Consider the following 18,232-nt stretch of genomic DNA (forward strand, 5'->3'; position numbering starts at 1 on the left):
GAGGAAAAGTGACCGGACAAGACGTCACGGCCCACGGGAGCTCCTAGCCGTGCGACTCACCTGGGCGATCGCCCATTTCACCATGGGACCGCAGGCCAGCGAAGCCCGGTTCACGATTTCGTAGTTGTAGCTTGGGTTGGACATGTAGTTTTTCTTCATCTTCTCCCTTATGGCATCGCTGAAAAAAAGGGGTTGCGTTTCTAAGCAAGTGTAGGGCCAAAGAACAGGGGAGCTTTTGGGAAATCAAAATGGAAAGGCCAGTTTTCACCTGCTGCCCTGGTGACCGCGGAGGACGAGACTGACTGAGCCCCATTAGGAGACAGTGACACCGCTGCTGAGAAGGACTCTGGCCCCTTGTCCTTCCCCCTCCCCCAACAGGAGACAGAGTGGGGCCAGCTCTGTGGCAGTGGCCGGGGGCCTCTGCTCTGACTGCAGCAAGGGTATGGCTTGTGTGGTTAAGGGTCAGAAAACTCTTGCCAGGAACATGGGGAAGAAATCTACCTCTTTGAGTGGAAACGGTCTGAAGGGCACTGATGTCGCTAACTGACGCTGCCTTCTGGCGTATGCTACTTCACAGACAAAGCCGGGAGAGAACAGAAAGGCCTCCCAACACCCGAACAGTCTCTTGCCTCCCGGCAGTCACCTGATCTCCTCCGCAGAGAAGTTCACGATGGTGGGGATGAAGTTCTCCCGCATGATGATGGAGCGGATCTGCTTCCAGTCCGTCGTGCTCTCCCCCAGTAGCAGACAGATGGACTCGAGCGCCAGCTTCACGGCCGCAGGGGGGTTGGCCATGGAACGCACTTCCACCAGGTGCTGCTTCTTTATCGACTTCACGGCTGGGCACAGCGGGAGAGGTTTGGAGGGGGAGGGGAGACAGCGGGATGTGAGACGGGCACCAGACCACAGACACTTTGACTCCAATGAGAAAAGGGACAACTGCTCAGAAGATCCAAGTGGATGCAAGAATTTCTGTCTTAAAACCGTCTGGAATAGCTTAGGTAGCCGATACCGATCTTTTAAATTATGAAGATCTTACTGTTTTAAACACGAACGGCAACATTTCATAAAAAGCAAGATGTTACCTTAAAAATGTCTCAAAAGTTTATGCGTTTATTTCATACAATTTAAATGCTAATGGGCAAGAAGGGAGCACAGGCTTAAAGTCACTCTTCACCGCGTGAACTGCCAACAAAAACGGGGTGACAGGGACTGCCCTACTGCCACAGCACCCCACAGGCTCACAGGGGTGGAAATGGAGAGACCAGTGACTGTTCTCAGCCCTCAAGTAACCACCGACCATGACAAGAACACGCGCAGAAATGACAACATGGTGACACTGTACGTTAGAATTTCTTAGTGAAGTTCAAGAATTTCTAATTATTACCAGATTAAAAGAAAAATATTTATCAACACAAAGCTTATTCTGTCAACTTTCTCTCATGAGAAGAATTTCACTACAATGAAAACAGACCAGTTCTACAGCAGTCCCCAACCTTTGTGGGACCAGGGCCTCGTGCCCCTATGACAATCTAGTGCCTGAGGGGGAGCTAAGGCAGTAGAGCCAGCTCTGGGGAGCTGCTGCAAACACAGACGTAGCTTCGCTCGCTCACCTCCTGCTGTGTGGCCCAGTTCCTAACAGACCATGGACCAGTACTGGTCCGTGGCCCGGGGGTTGGGGACCGCTGCTTTACAGGAACCTTGCTTTAAGAGATAAAGGCAGTGCTGGGTACGCAGAAAAGCCTTCGGATATCCTCCAATGATGCTTTTGGAAGTGCAGACGCCCAGAGCCTGAGGGAAGCCTCGTTCACGCCCCTGAGCCCCGCGCTGACCTGGAGGGAAAGCACGCACGGCAGACACGTACCATTCTGGGCCTCGATGACGGCGGGCTCTACCTTGTCCAGGTCTTCTTTGACGCTCATTTGTTTGTCTGCAATCACTTCCTGCTGCTTATGCAGCTGTTCCTGAATTTCTTGGCTCATGACCTAGAGAGGAAGGATGGCTCAGCTGCGGGGTAAGCGCTGAGTGGTCTGCAGAGGGGATCCCAGCACGACGCCCCTCACCTCATCCCAAACACCCTGACCTGTTAAACCCTGCAACCCGTCTCGGCCTGCACTTCCTACTCTCCTCAGAGATGGAAAACGCCCAGCCCGCACTGGCCCCAGCTCCTGACATGAAGGGAGCACCTTTTTCTTTTCGGCCTCTTGCTGGTCCTTCACCATCTTCTTCAGCTTGTCATTGGCCGCCGCGTTCTTTACCTCCAGCTCCTGACTCTTTATCCTCAAGTCACGACGCAGCTCTTCCACCTACGGAACGAAAAGCACGTGAGGCAGGCAGACAGGAGGGCCGACCCGAGAGCGGCCTCGCCCAGGCCTGCGCCACTAAAGGGAGCTCATGCCGGCCACGTACCTGGTCGACTGTTTCTTTGATTTTCCTGAGCCCCACGTTCAGGTGCATCTGCTGCTCCTCCAGCTCGCTCCGCTTCTCGTGGAACAGGTTGGCGTAATGGTTGATGAAGTCCAGGTAGTGCCGGGGCGTGATGGCCATCGTCCTGCCGCCTCGCTTGGCTAGCCGAGCGTTAGCCTTTGAGAAAACAGTTAAATCTTTCACTCTTCAGGACGTTCTCTGGTTTCACCTCAAAAAACCCTAACTGTTCTGCCTGTTGGCCCTCGGTGTGACCTGGTGGCATGGACCCAGCCCTCAGGAGTCACAGCACTAGAGCTGGGGCCTTAGCTCAGCCTCCTACGAGATCCAACGTCCCTTAAACCTCTAAGCTTTCTCGTCGGATTTCCCTAGCATGGGGAAGGTGATTACGGCAATCTCAGAAAAGGCTCCACAAACTGGGGAGTTACGCCTCCTCAGCTTTCTCCTGCTTATTTTCAGTGGATACCAAAACAAGAAATGGCACCAGCAAGAGAGGGGCGAGGCAGCACAGGCTCGTGTCATCAACTGCTCTTGGTCCCCTCTGCCTACAGGGACACATGTGAAGCAGGGCAGTGGTGGAGGAGGGCCAGCAGGGGGAGCCAGGGCTGGACTACACTCCAGAGGCCATGCAGGTGGCCGATGCAGTGGTTTTCACCAAGCGCTTCAGACGGAGCAGACCGGACTCCTCCATCACAGTCTAGAGCAAGGTCAGTAAGGTGCCAGCGGTTGGGCCCTGCCACTTCATGCGCCTGTACGCAGCCCGCAGCGGCTTCTGTGCTGCACGTGCAGAGCTGGGTGGCTGTGCCAGAGACCCCTGCGGTCCTTTACAGACGGAGCGGGCCGAGCCCTGGTCGAGAGGAGGGGATGGGGCCTGGACACCGTGGCAGCAAGAAGAGAAAAGCAGAGAGTGCTTCGAAGACACAGAATTGTGGGGGCAGTGAAGGGTTGGTGATGAGGACGAGATGGCATCGGGAGGCTAGAGAGCAGCAGGTGATGCCAGCGTCAAATCTGAAGAACCTGAGGGTCTCCTCTTGTACTGGCTTAGCTGTACTGTGGCACAAGGGTCAGCTCTGCTTTCCCCGTGACCTCCGAGCAGAACCCACCTGGTGAAGAGTCTGATGAACAAACACACAGCTATTCACGATGGCTTCCCGATGCGACGGGGGCTGCGGCAGTTTGTCATACACGAGGGGCATGTAATCGGGCACGATGTAGTTCGGCTTCTCCAGGTCCATCTTACTTGTGAATTCTTTGCCAACTTGATACAGAGCTTCCGTGGACCAGTCCCCAAACCAATTCAACACACACCTGAAGAAGACGCCCGCATCTCAGCACAGCCTCCAGGAGCAGGTGTCCCCGGGGAAGGGAACCGACTGCTCCGACCCAGAGCTGAGCGGGGACCAGCGTACCTGTTAAAAAGTGCTGGGGAGGTGGCCGCACGGTCCTTGAGTCCCTCTGAGGACGGGTTCATGGTGAAGACGACGTGGAGGTTGCGGATGACCTGGCTGGTGAACCACTTGTACAGCTCCTCGTGCGAGTCCAACATCAAGCCCTCCTTCTGCGCCCCCTCCTTGCACTGGGTCATCAAGGTGGCGTACTCATCTCCTTCAAAGAGACCAGGGACCTAGGAATAAAGCAACACCATGCCTGACTGGTTCTCGTAATCCGACGTCACGTACCACGCGATGCGACAGGGCACTGAGTCACCTCTCCGTTGGCCAGAAGTGTGTTCATTCGCTCCAGGAAGCCAGAATCCAATACATTGGACTCGTCCATGATAAATGCTATCTTTTCGTTTTTACAGCCAGAGCGTCTCAACACTGTCCGAAGATCTTCATCAAAGTCTTCCCCGGTGTACTTCCTGTGCACCTGCAGAAGCGATGGGCAGGTTAGGTCCGTTCTCGCTCAAGCAGCTCCGTGCACAAACTGAGTCCATCGCTCAGACTACAAGGCAGTAAGCAGACCCACCTTGATCTGGTACACGCTCAACCCGTTCATCCAGGCCACGAAGCGAGACAGCGTGGTTTTTCCTGCTCCGCTGACACCGATCAGAAGCAAGTGGCCTTGAGGTTGGCGGAATATTCTGAAACACGAGAAAGGACAAATTTGAAGGCTGTTACGCTGCATTCCCCTTTGACACTCCCCTTTGACACTCCTGTCCTGAACTTCTTCAGGATTCAATCTATATTTCTAGCGTTTTGACGTGAATTTGTACATTCAGCATTTGTTGACCAATTATTCCTTCCCAGGTCCAGTGGGATGCAAAGAGCAATAAGACATGACACTCCAGACACTCCGATGACACGAGGGAGACAGACCCAATTCCAGCAGGAGGTTGCAAGGGCTGTGATCTTGGCGGGTGTAAAGTGCTAGGAGGGGCTGAAGGAAGTTCCGCTTCGCAGGAAAGGTTAGGACAGGGAAGCTGGACTTAGAAAGAAAGCGGGGAGTCGCTTGGCAGCGAAGGCTGAGGGAGGTCTGTCAGGACAGCGGCAGGCCTGGCATGATCCCCCCACACCCTGGGTCAAGAGCAGCTTAGGCGGGTGGTGAGGATGTGACAACAAAAAGCCCACCCACCGGTCAATCCTGAGCACGTGGTCTAACACTTCATTAAACAGGACCAGAGGGACATCCAGTTCTTCCTCATAGAAGACTTTCAGCCTGGCTTTGACATAATCCCTTAACTCTTCTTGGTCTACTGGGATGTAGTCCTGTAGGAAAAAAGGTAAGACCCACATCACTAAGAATAAATTATCTTAGTTATCATACCATGGTCAGTTATATTTCCACATAGCAAGAAACTGTTAAAATGCAACAAAAGATATTATTTATAACATAGCAACAAAAATGTAAGTTAACTAGGACTGACCAAAAAATACAGAAAAATTTTATAGAGAAAACTCAATTTCACTGAAAGACATCACGAAATACCTAAATAAATGAAGAGATGTACTATGATCAAGGAGGAAAAAAAGCATGCTACTGTAAAAGTGTCACTTGCACCCAAATTGACATTGAGAGTCAATATAACTCCAGCCAAAACCCGAGTGGATGGCAGTGGTGGTTTTGGTGCCACTCGACAAAGCAATTCTAAATTTCAGTGGGAAAAGGAAAGGGCCCAAATGGTCAAGCTTGCCCTAAAGACGAACCAGGTGTGAGGACCTGGCCTATCGGATACACTCATTACTGTAATCGAGACTACGTGGTTTTCCCACAGGAAGTCACAGACAGATCAACAGCAGGATGGCTCTGAAACAGACTTCTGCGCACAGGGAAGCCTATTACGACAGAGAGACACTGACACTGCAGGGTAAAGGCCCATTCAACAAACAATGCTGGGGACAATAGACGCCCACAGGAAAAAAAGCTGAAAACGGACCCATACCTCACTTCGTACACAAAATTACTGATGGATTATGAATTTAAATGGTAGGTGTCTTCAAGAATATCTTTTTCACAAGACACTATAAAGAGAGTGAAAAGAAAGCCACCAGGGAAAGATGTTGCCTATAAATGAAGGATCAGCATCTCAAGTCCAGAAATAAATAAAGAATTCTAGCAACACTGAGCAAACCTGCCTTGCCCCTTCCTGTCCTGTACCTTTGCTGTTGGGCCCTCTGCTTGGCATGTCCTCCTGACACTAAGGCCTTCGAACCCTTTAGGAACCAACGCAAGGGCCGGCTGTGCCGAGATGCCCCCCCTCCCCCGGTGTGCTGCAGCTCCCCAAAAGCAGGCTGTGTTCGCCGCCGAGCCGCCGAGCGGCAGTGCCTCCCACGTGAAGTGCGTATCGAGCTGGCGACTATCACAATGTCCCAATCTTTCTCAGAGAAAAGGACACCTCTCAGCTGTCCTGGAAATGCCGCTTTGGTTTAGAACTTCAGCACATAAAACATGTTCACACAAATTTTCACAATCACCCCATATTCAGTGTGAGGAAAGCGAAAGCAAAGGCTTCTTTCATGGCAAACACACCGAAGCACGTCTTCTAGTGGCCGGAGGAGCCAGCCCAGGGAGCAGAAATGCACGCCAGCCGCAGCCGCTGCCCTGGGATTTCCCACCCTAAGTCACCAACGGCTGCAAACACGTAGTCCGCCAGTGTGCCTACAAGCAGCTTCATTCACAGGCACTTCAAAACGAAGACACTGGTCAGAAAACAATTCTAACTGAAAGGACAGGATGGAGGGAAGTGGAGCCAGGTGTCACCTTTGACAGCCAGTTGCTGTACAGGATGGGCCGGCTCGTTGCCCGCTCCTTGTCTATGTTGGGGAAGTGCTTGAGGGCCACCATGTCGATGTTCTCGTCCGTCCAGCGTCGCTCCTCGTCCCCCACGAGTCTGTAGGGAGGAGCAGAGCACGCATGAGGCCCCGGGGCCATGGTGGGAGACCACCGGGCTGGGGGGGGTGGAGGGGGGGGGTGTGTGTGTGTGTGTGTGTGTGTGTGTGTGTGTTTTGGGGGCTGCTCCAAGGGCTGGGTGCTTTCTCTTCCATTTCCTACAAATGGAAAACCTAAGAATCTGAATGTAAGATGACTCAAGCGATCTGATCTTTAACATTAAATATAAAAGCCCTCGGAGCTCGGGCATCACCATACTTTAAAAAAAAAAAAAAAGTCCCCTAAAAAGGTTTGCTCACACTGATTTAAAAAACGAAACTGACTCCGGTTTCGGAGCTTGCTGGCGAGGTGTCCTGAGGTGCTGTAACGGTGCCGCTCGGAGACACAGGGCTTAGGAGGGAGCCCACGGAGCACGCAGGCGGGACGGAGGCTGTCCTCGTAGGCGGGGGGGTGGGGGGGCTCATGAGAAGCTGACTACTGGCACTTGGCAGGCTACCAGGGGGCCGTCCAGCGAAGGCCACCACCCGTGCAGTCACTGCGGCCTGGAGTGCTGGGACACCCGACTGCTATGGCTATATTTGAATCTAAATAAAATTTTGTCTTTGGTGTTTTGGGGAATCTGTGAAAATTACCCTGTACCTCAAAATTCTTTTTTCTAATTAAAAAAAAAAGAGCAACTAAAGATAGCTCACATAACAGCAACAAAAAGACTACATTTTTAAAGTGGTAGAACCCCACAAGGATATAAAAATAGGGCTGCCAGGGCTAACGAGCCCCTTACTCCGCCTCCCCTGCCTCCTCCGTCTCTCTCGCCGTGCTCTGCTCTGCGAGACGGCTCTGGGAACCTGGGCTCCCCGAAGCCTGGCCTGAGAGTCCGTGGACAACGAGGCGATACTCCCGGAAGCCTGGCTACGGAAAGCCGCCTGGAGGCAGGTGACTGGTCCAGGGGCTTCACCGCCAAACACCTGCTTCTTAGTCTGAAGGGAACCGTCTGCTCTGGATCCTCCCGGGGGAGTAACTATTAAGTAAGTGCTACCAACCAACTACCCACGCCGGACACTGCCAGTGGCCAGAGGAGCTCGTCCTGCTGGGACCGCGTCCGCTGCAGACGGGCCACGGCAGGAAACCTCGCGCAGGCTGGGGGTGCAGGGCCCTGCAGCCCCTCCCGCGCTGTTCTGAGGGAGCTGGTTCCCAGGTCGATCATCTCCCCAAACTCTGCAACCCGGAACTGTGAGGCTGCGTCAAACAGTCCGTTCAGACGTGTTGTTCACTAGAGATTTAGTTAAAGCGATGCACTTTAGCTTTTCCTCGCTAACCTAAACTGAGCCTGAAACTCTGTGGAGAACTGCAGTGCTAAACACAGAAAATTAAAAACGTAAGGAAAAGGTACGACAGGGCAGGAGCTACGAAAACTAAGAACTTACTGTGAGACAAAGATCACGTGGAACTAAAAAGGATGCGTGAAAAAGGTCCTGATTTTAAAAGGTCAGTAATTTTCAAGATTCTTTGAAAGACAAAAAGCCTCAGCTCTTTACTGACACTGACTGTGACTCAGACCACAGACCTCCGGTGACTGACGCTGATCGGTAGTCGCCAGCAAACAGCTCCTTCCCTTAAGTGCTGGTTGCTTGACTAGGAAAAGTCAAAACGCACAGGGACAAGAGCTGACACAAGTGGTCAATAGGTAAAACAGAAAAACCGATGTCCCAGAGACACAGCTGCAACCCGGGTGAGAACAGAGACCGCGGGCGGGGACTGCGCCCCAGGTGCCCTCAGAAGGCATCTTAACTCTCCGCTGACAAGGCCATCACCTCGTGTGGAGCCCACTCAATAGTTAAAGAGGTCAAAGTGCCTTTCCCGAGGTCACACGGTCACCAGCGGTGGGCAGTCCCCGTGACCCATTATATCGGGGGTGGGCACGGTCGATCCCTCGCCGCCCCTGCCCCTCCAGCAGCAGCACGGCCGAGCTCAGTCTTGGGCAGGCCGGCCTCACACTGGCCTGACCCAGAAGGTAGTAAGGACGCGAAGCAGGGGCACGGGGCCCACTGCCCCTCGGCTTTACCTGTCTTGGAAGAGACGGAGGGCTTCGTGTGCCCACACTCGAACGAGGCCTTCCACGGACAGGGTCTCCAGGGGCCTCAGCGCCTCGAAGATGCCGCGCACCCACCTCGTCATCTCACGGGGCGAATAGATGTAGTGGGGCTGCGTGTCCTGAGTGAACCGCTCCTGTGCAGGCCGGAAAGCCGGAGACGACACGCCAACGGCGGAAGACGCGGACGGTGAACGAAAGGGAAAACCGGAAACAACACGCAAACAATGTGAGACACGGAAAGTACGGGAAAGGTCAAATGCCATTTAACACTTTTATGTCAAAAATAAAAAATCCAGACCCCGGAACAGTTAAGGATGACTTAATTAAGCAACGCTGGAACGACTGGACAACTGTCCAGAGCAGTCAGGCCCAAGTTGCTCATTTTATGTCGAAAAAATATGAAACCATAGAAAATTGTTCTGACAACATTTAAAAAAATATAAGTTAGAGGAAAGTCTTTCAAAGCATGAATTAGAAAGCAGAAACAATAAAAAAAATTTTATGCTGTCAAAAAATTCTGTAGGGGAAAAAACCGTAATTACGCAAAATTAAAAATGTTCACAACATGCAATGGGCGGCGCTTTCATAAAACACTGTGAAGACGACGGACGTGTCACTGGACGGCCGGCAGTTCTCTCGCATGAGCCCTTGGTTCAAGGGCGTACGTGAGAAGGCTTCACGAAGAAATGCAACTAGCAACGGCTTCTGTTCATCCAGGGGGCAAAGATCTTTCTAATAAATACTTTTAAAATGCTGACGAGGACACAGGGGATGCAGCGCTGCTGGTGGGCGCGTCACTGGTCCAGCCCCTGACAGCAGTCCAGCAGCACAGCCGTGGCAAACACTGCAGGAGAACTGGACGTGCACACTTGTGCCGCTGGGACCAGGGCGTGTCCTTTTAGAGACGGCACGGTACAGACTCAACTCCATAAAGGAAATTCGTCTACACACACGTACAGACGAGGACAGAGCGGGCATGAGCCTGACTGTGGTTGCAGGACCGGGCGGAGGAATGGCGGGGCGGCACCCCGCGGAAAGGCTCTGAGAAAGCTCAGTCTTCCCACAAAGCCGGACAGCCAGAGGCACAGAGGCGCGTACCTGAGACATGGTGTAGAACTCCACCATGGCGGCGGTGAGCGGCTCCGCGTACGTGCGCAGAGACGGGATGAGCCGCAGCATGGCCCGGTTGAAGGTGCCGTAGATCTGCGTCAGGGAGGCGGGTCCGGGGTAATCCACGTACACCACAGGCACGTGACGCAGGAATCTGTGCCAAAAGAGCCGGCTCAGTCCCCCCCGGCAACAAGCCGTGCAGAGCGCAGCACCCCCGTCCTGGGGTCTGGACCCGAGGCGGCTCCCTAACCCGCCCACACAGGCTTCACGGCACAGGCATCCGAGGTCACACTCGAACTGGGTCTGACACGTACTAGTAGATGCAAAACACTTGAGAAAAAATCAAGCAAAGAAGGGAAACCATGCAGGCTGGTTTCAGCCTCCACCCTGCAGACAGGTCCAGGGCAGCTCACTGCTGCCCAGGAAAACGCTTTCACTTTCACGTGCGTGTCCCAGTATTCCAGTACTGTGCGAGGGACGCAGGAGGGACTGCGATAAGCAGTATTTTGTTACCTTTTCGTCATTAAACCCAGCTTTTTGTAGTGCTATGTTTAAAGGCACCCTCGAACTGGTGTGTGGAGCAGGAGAGCCTGCGGGGCTGTGTCACCTGTGAGAGAGAGGCTTTCTTCCAGGGTCCGTGGGCGGGTTACAAGCCCCGACAAACTGGATCCTCTCCAGCTTCACCCAGGTTTGATCTGAGGTTCGGTAAAAGCCTCCATGCTCCACCATCTGAGGGCAAGCAGGGGTAGCACGTCAGAAGCAAGTGCGAACAGAGGATGGGGGGCAGAAGGGGCCCGGGGGAGCAGACGAACCTGTCTGATGAAGGATATGACCCTCTGCGTCCCGTACTTATCCATGTCTGGCAGGTTGATCTCGTCACAGAACAACACCAGCCACTTCCCGAGCTGCACCGGGGCCAGGACGACGCCGTTCGGGGTGCGCCGGTACTCGCAGTAGTGGTCGAAGGTCTTCAGCAGGAGCTCCGGGGTCGTGGCGCTCGAGAAGTTCAGGCCCACGACCTGGGCAGGGAGGAACAGCGCTGCAGGACCCGTCCACGCTGGACCACGGAAGGCTCGCTGCCCACCTCCCGGCTCCTACCTCCATGTCGGGCAAGGCCCGGAGGGCGCTGAAGAGGGTCATGGTCTTGCCGGACCCAGGGGGGCCGCACAGGACCAGGGGCTTGTGCTCAGCCAGCCAGGTGTATAAGAGGGCTTCGTGGCGGACGGTGTCCAGGGTCGGCACGACGACGTCAGGGGCCGCCACCTTGTGTGTCTCCACTTCAATCTGAGGCACCTTGGCCTGCCACGGCGACCATTCTCCACTGATGGACACCTACACACAGAGACGGAGCCGTCACCCCGGGACCCACACGCCCCTCGTGTCCACGGAAATCAGAACCTTTAAGTTAATCTGCATTCCTTGTACCACACAAAACTAAGAGGATGAGGTGCTTTTACGAAATGGGTTGACAAAATCAGAGGTCATGGTGAGGTGGCTCCAGGGTGAATCAAACCAACTCGGCAAGAACGAAGGGAGAGGGAGGCGGGCGGCGGCCTGCGCACTTACTTCATAATCGATAATCGGGACGTTGGGGGCGGCCGGCAGCGGCACGGTCGTGATCCTCCTGATGTATTCACCCAGCTCCGCTCTCATTTTCAGCCGACTGTCTCCAGACAAGGACCAGAGGATGGCATAAACCAGATATCGCTATTGAAAGAGAAAGTACAATCATCAGCCACAAAGTTTCAGCACCAGAACAAAGACGTTTACGGCAACGTTAACCTTCGGAGCGGCTCCCGGCGTTCCGGGGTCATGCCTGCCCTCCGTGAAAGGCTGGCCCTCTCCCCAGGAAAGGACACGCCCCAGTGGGCCTGTGGTGTCAGGAGGGTCGGGACCCCGACAGGCGAGGCCTGTGCAGCCCACCGCCCGGCGGTGCAGGCGCGCCCTGACCTGCACGTAGCGCTCCAGCTGCTCGATCTGCATGGGGAAGTCGGGGTGGTTGGCGTTGTACTGCGCCACGTTCCGGCAGGCCTGGTGCAGCATGGAGAAGAGCGAGCCCAGGCAGCGGAGGCGCGTCAGGTCCATGATGTGCTCCAGCTTGAAGGCGTGCTCTAGCGCCTTGGTGACCAGGCCGTTGGACGTGAAGTACGGCTGCATGATGGTTGCTGCGTCCCTCTGGATCTGGAAGGGGACGTAAACGGTGCTTAACCAACCGTGTCAAAAGCCCAGGAATTTTCACCTCTTATCGCCTAGGCCTGGGAGCGGGTCGCACGACCTCTGAAAAATAACTTTTTGGATTAAAAAACCGAAGGATGAAGTTTCGATGACCAACCCTCATCCCTTCGTCCTGCTGGTTCTCAAAAACCACGTGTCCTGGGAACGCTGGTGTCCGCCATTGAAATGAAAAGGTCAGTCTCTCTCGTCAGTTTGCAGAGGAAGGTAAGGAAACTGAAGGGGGGGCTCATTCCCGAGCGCGGCCCCGCCTGGCAGCTGCCACAGCCCGCTTCCCTAGGCGCAGGCGCCAGACACGTCTAGTCGGGGCCGGCTCCAGCAGGTGGGCCCTGGCCGTCCAGCAGCAGCCCCAGGGCCCCCAGCTCCCCGGGGGACGCCGGCCCCTACCTGCAGCATCGGGGAAGCCGCCTCCTCGCCCTCGTCCTCCTTGCTCTTGCGCCGGCGCTGGGCCTCGTCCTCCCCTTCGTCCAGCGGGATGCTGCGCAGCCTGGCCAAGAAGTTGTTGAAGATCATGTCCGTGCTGAGCACGTCCTCGCTAAACCAGACCATGCCGCAGCGTGACACCGTGGCCAGCGTGGCGTACTTCAAGTCCTGCACTTCAAACATCACTCGCACCTTGAGAAAAACATTAAGCAGATTACACGATGCAGGTTTGGTAGAAACCTGGATGTTAAAATCCCGTGACCTGCACACATACTGAAAGGGCAACTTGAAGGTAACTGCTCCGCACTTAGTTTAAAAGTAAAAATATCTATGGGTCACATGACTGCAACATCCACCGACCTCTCCCCACAGGGAACTGGGCAGCAACGAGTGTGGGGGGGAGGAGCACTGGGCCACGAGAGGACGAGATCCTGGAGGGAAGCTACAGCCCCTCAGAGGGGCGCCAGCCACGACCGCCAGTGCTCTGGGCGGGAACCCTCGAGGCGGGCCCGCATCGTCTCCATCTTACAGATGGAGGTCCCACCACCAGCGGATGGTGGGGCTGAGACTCAAACCAGGTGCCCCCACTCCAGAGCCCTAACCCTCAGTGCTGACAAACCTCACAGGGAAGGAATCTCCTGACAAGTTAGAATCTGCGGGACGAGAAGCTACGAGAAAGGCCTTGCAGGTCAAACCGAGACTCGAGTCCGAGGGGGCGCACACTTTCAGAGCGGCACGAAGCACCCACGGCTTGGCTCTACAGTGATGACAACCATTAAGGCTGACCCTTTGTGACAACGGCTTGTGTTCACCAGCTGCCAACCCCCTTGGGGGTCACACTCCGCCCCTCTTTCTCCCACATGCACCTCCCATCCATCAGTGACGTCATCAGCACAAGCTTCAAATCCACCACTGGCCACCTTCCAACACCTCTACTTCCAGCCCAACCCACGCTATGCCTAGGGCAGCACGTCCTCTCAAGGGTCACTGTGCTCCAAGCCTGTCCTCTTCCCGGTCTCTGTAAACAAGCGGCTTGTATCACCCCGATCCGGGCATTCCCATGGCTCCCGACTCACTTGAGGGCAAACTCCAGGCCTCACCAGGACCCCAAGCCTGACCTGATGGCACTGTTTCCTCTGTGGTCTCACCCGACTTTTCTCCCCTAGTTGTCCCCACATCAGCCAACTGGCCCTTGCTGTCCTCGCCTACACTGGGCACCCCGGGCCGCTCCTCCTGGGGCCCGCCCCCGCCCTGATGCCCAAGGCCCACAGGGCTACCACGCCACACCTCCACCTCTACTGAAACCGCTGCCTTCCAGCAGGACCTCTGCTGCCCGTGCTGACGGAGTGACCGCCACCTCTCACCAGCTTCGACCACTCTCTTCCAGCTCATCGTCTCCTCAGCACCATCACCATTTTTCTTGCTTCTCTGTCACCCCAGCAGACCGTGAGCTCAGGAGAGCGAGGGTCTCGTCTGTTTTGCTTACTGTTGTATCTTTAGCATCCGGAACAAGGGCTGGCATGTGACAACGCTCCCAACATGCTGAGTCAAAGAACGAACGTGAACCCATGCCAGCCTGTCCACACTTCTTGATCCAGTGTGCTCAGGACCCGGATCAAACGCTCATTTCCAAGGGACAGCCTCAAAGTTTCCACACCCAAATTCCTCATTCTGGTGCTTCCCTGATGTGTGGTAACTTCAGAAACTCTAACCACAGCCTCTCCGTCCAGGGTTGGAAGGAGGCTTGATATACAGTAAACAGCGGAGTCGTTAATACGCCCACTAAAGATATCCCTCGCCAGTATGGGGACATAAATGTCTGGACCACAGAGAGACAGACAGCCCTACACAACCGTTCGCTGCCCCACAGCCCCGGACCCTGTGTCCGCAGCTGTACTCGTTGGCCGTGGATCCAAAGCGGGGTGCCCAGCACGCCACGACGACAGGGGGAGGCAGGCAGGAGGGCCACTCACATTGGGCGGGAGGCTGAGGCGCTCCCCGTTTGGCAGAGTCAGCAGCTTGTTGTCATCCAGCACCGAGTTCAAGTTCTCAACCCACTCAGGGTCCACGTCGCCGTCGAAGACAATCCACTGGCGCTTCTGCAGCTCGCCCCGCACGTTGTCGATGATCCTGGTTTGAGAGGTTCAGACGGCTGTTAGCCAACTCGGAATTTTAAGCCTTAAAAATGCTCAACCTGTCACGGCTTCTCAAGCGGTTTTTTAACTTGCACAGACTTTGGTTGGAAAAATAACACACTGGTATTTTAAGGACAGGACACCCAGGTCCCATGTTCCCCAGATACAAACACTGATCAGAGCGAACTTACTTCCTCAGAACGTGTGTGAACAGCCCATCTGTCCATTCCCTGGTGTTGGGGTCCAGGGTTCCGTAGAGGTGGTCTTTGCTGATGGCCTTGGGGTCGATGATATGGGCCACGCCCTCCACACCCTCCAGTCTCTCCAAAGCCTTCAGAAGAACGCGCCAGGCCATGCTCTTGCCACTGCCCGAGGGCCCCACCATCATCAGGCCGTGGTTGATCTGGGTGATCTGATAGAGCTGGAGAACCTGCGGGCCACATGGACGGGCATCGTAACCACCCAGAGGAAGAACGCACAGGGATCTTCATCCACGTCCCACGTCAACGAGCAAGAAACATGTGCGACAAATTCTTACAGGCAGGACTGGAAGTTTTAACCAGAGACGCTTTGCATAGGCCACGTCTACAATAAATAATTCCAGCAGAGTTTTAAGTACCCTGCGGGGCGTTCTTTGATAAGTCAGGAAGGGTGCGAGCCAGCAGGGCAGGAGATGCTTGCCCAGCTGCGGCAAGAAAGACACATAAGATCCCTCCAAGAAGGGAGGAGACCACGTGGACACGCCATTTGTCTAATCGAGTGTAGCGACTCGCAGGCTCGGAACACAATTTGTGTAAATGCTACACTTTTTGTTACGTCTCACAAGAGGAAGGAAAGAAGCCAGTACAGAACTTAAGTCATGTATCGGTTAGCAAACCTATACTGTTAATTTATGTTGGTGTTAGAAAGTCTTGTAAATAAAACTTTTATTGGCATAAACACTTTCCACCGTTATCACGCCGTTAGCCCGCATTTTCAGAGAGTGAAATACACCACGTAAGGGAATTTTCTGGTAAGTTTTGCTCTCTCTACATTTCAGTTGAGGAAAAGTCCAAACAGGCCTGGGGACGAATCTTGATAAACCAGTGATGTGTCCCCCGGCCTTGGCAGTTTCCTCCCGGTGTCCCGCGGCCGTGGTCACCGCAGCCAGCGGGTCCGTGGGGACTGCACCCAATACAACAAGCCCAGTTACCTTTTCAACCCACATCCCGCCAACTTCTTCTCCATCTCCATACGTCAAGTACATTTCCTGGCACACTTTCCGCAGCTCTTCGCGAAGTGCGGTCATCTCGCCGCGGTGATACTGGACCCCGGGGAACACGTCCGACAGCAGACTGAAGAGCAGCGGGATGTCTTCTGCCACCAGCTTTGGCACCATCGTCTCACAGACGCTCTGTATCAGGATCTGTGAGGGGACAGGGACTGAGCGCCGAGGGGCAGGGAGCCCGGTTCGCACTTCTACTGCTGCAGCCCGGGAGGCACGTCATGCCGCGCGGCCGTGAGCGAGCGGTGTGACCGCGCCCGCCCCCGCCCCCACACGCAAGCCCTCAGCCCACTGCGCCGGCGTGAGCCCCCTCTGCTCAGGAGCACCCCGCGAGGACCGCACTGAGGACGCCCGAGTCACAGCTGAAATGCTGAAAAGGTGGATTTAAACAGAGCTCAAGGTTCGAGGGGCTGAAGGAGCATCTATCTGTACGAACCTCTTGTTCAGGCAGATTCTCTGCAATGTCGCCTTCGTCAACCGCTTCGCCTCGTTCTTCTTTCTCCCTCTTTATCTTCTGAATCCGCTCCCTCTTCACATTCCCCGCACTCACCAGCACACTCTTCAGAGCTCGGAGACCAAAGTCATAATGACTTTGAGACGAGAGCTGCTCATCACACAGTCTAGAGAAGAGAAGTTGGAACGGCCCGTCTGCTTTAAGCAGCAACAGCGTCAAGTTATCAAGAAATCAGGATACTTTGAAAGATGCACCATAACGAGAGGTGAGGTTTCAACAGGCACATTTAACTTAAAACCGTGATGACGAATCACGCTGAGTTACTCACTTGAAGAACGGGACGATTTTGTTGGCGAGGACCTCGGCGGTGCGGAAGCCCTGTGAGTACAGCATGACCTGGGCGATGAGCTGCCGGTCGGGCTTGGTCATGGCCAAGCTCCGGAACAGCTTCTTCAGGTTGTCTGGAAGGTTCGACCTGCCTGCGTAGCCAGGGTTCATGGTGATGAAGATGGCCATGTCTGGGCTCACCTTGACTTGTTTGTTGAGCAGCTCGCAGGTAATGGGCGCAGAGGCTGAAAATTGGATGATGGCGTTAAGACTCGTGATGTTCAAAAATCTATTTTAAAAATCTCTCTGAAATTACAAAGCACCCACTTCCCCACTGGCCTCGGAAACCCAAAGCCCAGGACTCCAGGAGAGCCACTCTCTGGCCTTTTGTTAGACACTCACCAGGCACGTGCACCCTGCCCGGCAGACCCACTGTGCACACGTCACCTACATGGAAGTATCTGTATAACAGATCGAGCCGCCAGGGCAGGAAGCTCGCCATGTAGTTGTACCATGTTACGTCACAGGGTCAACATCAGATTACAAATGCCATCCAATGAGAGTTGCAGAAATAAAAAGTCAATGCTGTGACACACCTGGCTGGTTGAGATGGTGAGAATCACCCTTTCCCGGGGCTGTTAAACCACACGCAGATCCCAGGCGCCTGGGGGCGCAGCAAGTGTGCCCCAGAAGGAAACCCCATGCGCACAGGTACCGCTCTCCTGGAGACCCCCCCTTGCTCTGCCTAGGAGGTCTGGCAAACTGTTTGCTAGGCAAAGTCACCGCTTCCATGGAACAAAAGGGCACGCAGAGAGCTAGACGTGCGCATTACGCACCAACGGGCTCCCCTGCCCCACACCCGGCCACCTGCCCCGCACGCTTGGGCTTCGTGTGGAGCGCGGTGGGAGGCAGCCCCAGAGCCTCTCATGACAGCCGCTCACCGGACTGAGGGCTCGTGCCCACGCTCCATGTTGGAGGACTGGCCAATAGCCGGCCCAGGAGCCAGGGTTGGGGAAGGAAGGGAGCGTGGGGACCCACGTGGGCCCAGCACCTGCTCCAGGGCAGACGCTGTGGGAGGCACACAGGGTTCCTGGCCCCCCGAGGAAGGACTGATCGGGCAAGGGCTGCTCTGGGATGAGGAGCACAAGCCGCCAGTGCGGCACTACCCGGGTCTCCGCCACCTCCACCAGGGGCCCAGCACGCTGCCTGCAACTGAGCCCGGGGAGCTAAGCTAACTGTGCACTCGTTTCTAAGCGGAGAGCTGACAAACATCCACAGTGGGGAGCACCCCGCTCCACGTCCTCCGGGGACCGCCGCAGGAAGGAGGCTTACTCTTGTCGTAGTTGGGGTTGGAGTGCTCACGCAGTGCTTCCTGAATGCACTGCACTTGCTGGGACACAGCCGACAGCATGCGCTCCTCCAGGCGGTTGAACTCATCGAAG

The 18,232-nt window shown here is 55.1% G+C and overlaps 1 protein-coding gene across 1 annotated transcript in view; it reads right to left on the minus strand.

Moving 5' to 3' along the window:
- Positions 1-18,232, minus strand: part of DYNC1H1 (dynein cytoplasmic 1 heavy chain 1) — a 76,590-nt gene that overhangs the window by 15,164 nt on the left and 43,194 nt on the right. The window contains exons 27-51 of the mRNA XM_023537135.1: positions 18,123-18,232; positions 16,792-17,035; positions 16,446-16,629; positions 15,938-16,150; positions 14,937-15,175; positions 14,584-14,740; positions 12,575-12,802; positions 11,906-12,136; positions 11,522-11,662; positions 11,054-11,287; positions 10,768-10,974; positions 10,563-10,684; positions 9,944-10,109; positions 8,816-8,979; positions 6,625-6,754; positions 4,999-5,132; positions 4,393-4,507; positions 4,132-4,293; positions 3,834-4,048; positions 3,528-3,732; positions 2,410-2,583; positions 2,187-2,306; positions 1,865-1,985; positions 644-839; positions 61-178 (exon numbers count right to left, since the gene is read on the minus strand). Coding sequence (XP_023392903.1) covers positions 61-178; positions 644-839; positions 1,865-1,985; positions 2,187-2,306; positions 2,410-2,583; positions 3,528-3,732; positions 3,834-4,048; positions 4,132-4,293; positions 4,393-4,507; positions 4,999-5,132; positions 6,625-6,754; positions 8,816-8,979; positions 9,944-10,109; positions 10,563-10,684; positions 10,768-10,974; positions 11,054-11,287; positions 11,522-11,662; positions 11,906-12,136; positions 12,575-12,802; positions 14,584-14,740; positions 14,937-15,175; positions 15,938-16,150; positions 16,446-16,629; positions 16,792-17,035; positions 18,123-18,232 — 4,330 coding nt within the window. The remainder of the gene's footprint in view (positions 1-60; positions 179-643; positions 840-1,864; positions 1,986-2,186; positions 2,307-2,409; positions 2,584-3,527; positions 3,733-3,833; positions 4,049-4,131; positions 4,294-4,392; positions 4,508-4,998; positions 5,133-6,624; positions 6,755-8,815; positions 8,980-9,943; positions 10,110-10,562; positions 10,685-10,767; positions 10,975-11,053; positions 11,288-11,521; positions 11,663-11,905; positions 12,137-12,574; positions 12,803-14,583; positions 14,741-14,936; positions 15,176-15,937; positions 16,151-16,445; positions 16,630-16,791; positions 17,036-18,122) is intronic.

The sequence above is a fragment of the Pteropus vampyrus genome, unplaced genomic scaffold (assembly GCF_000151845.1).
Source record: "Pteropus vampyrus isolate Shadow unplaced genomic scaffold, Pvam_2.0 Scaffold178, whole genome shotgun sequence".
Classification (NCBI taxonomy): Eukaryota; Metazoa; Chordata; class Mammalia; order Chiroptera; family Pteropodidae; genus Pteropus; species Pteropus vampyrus.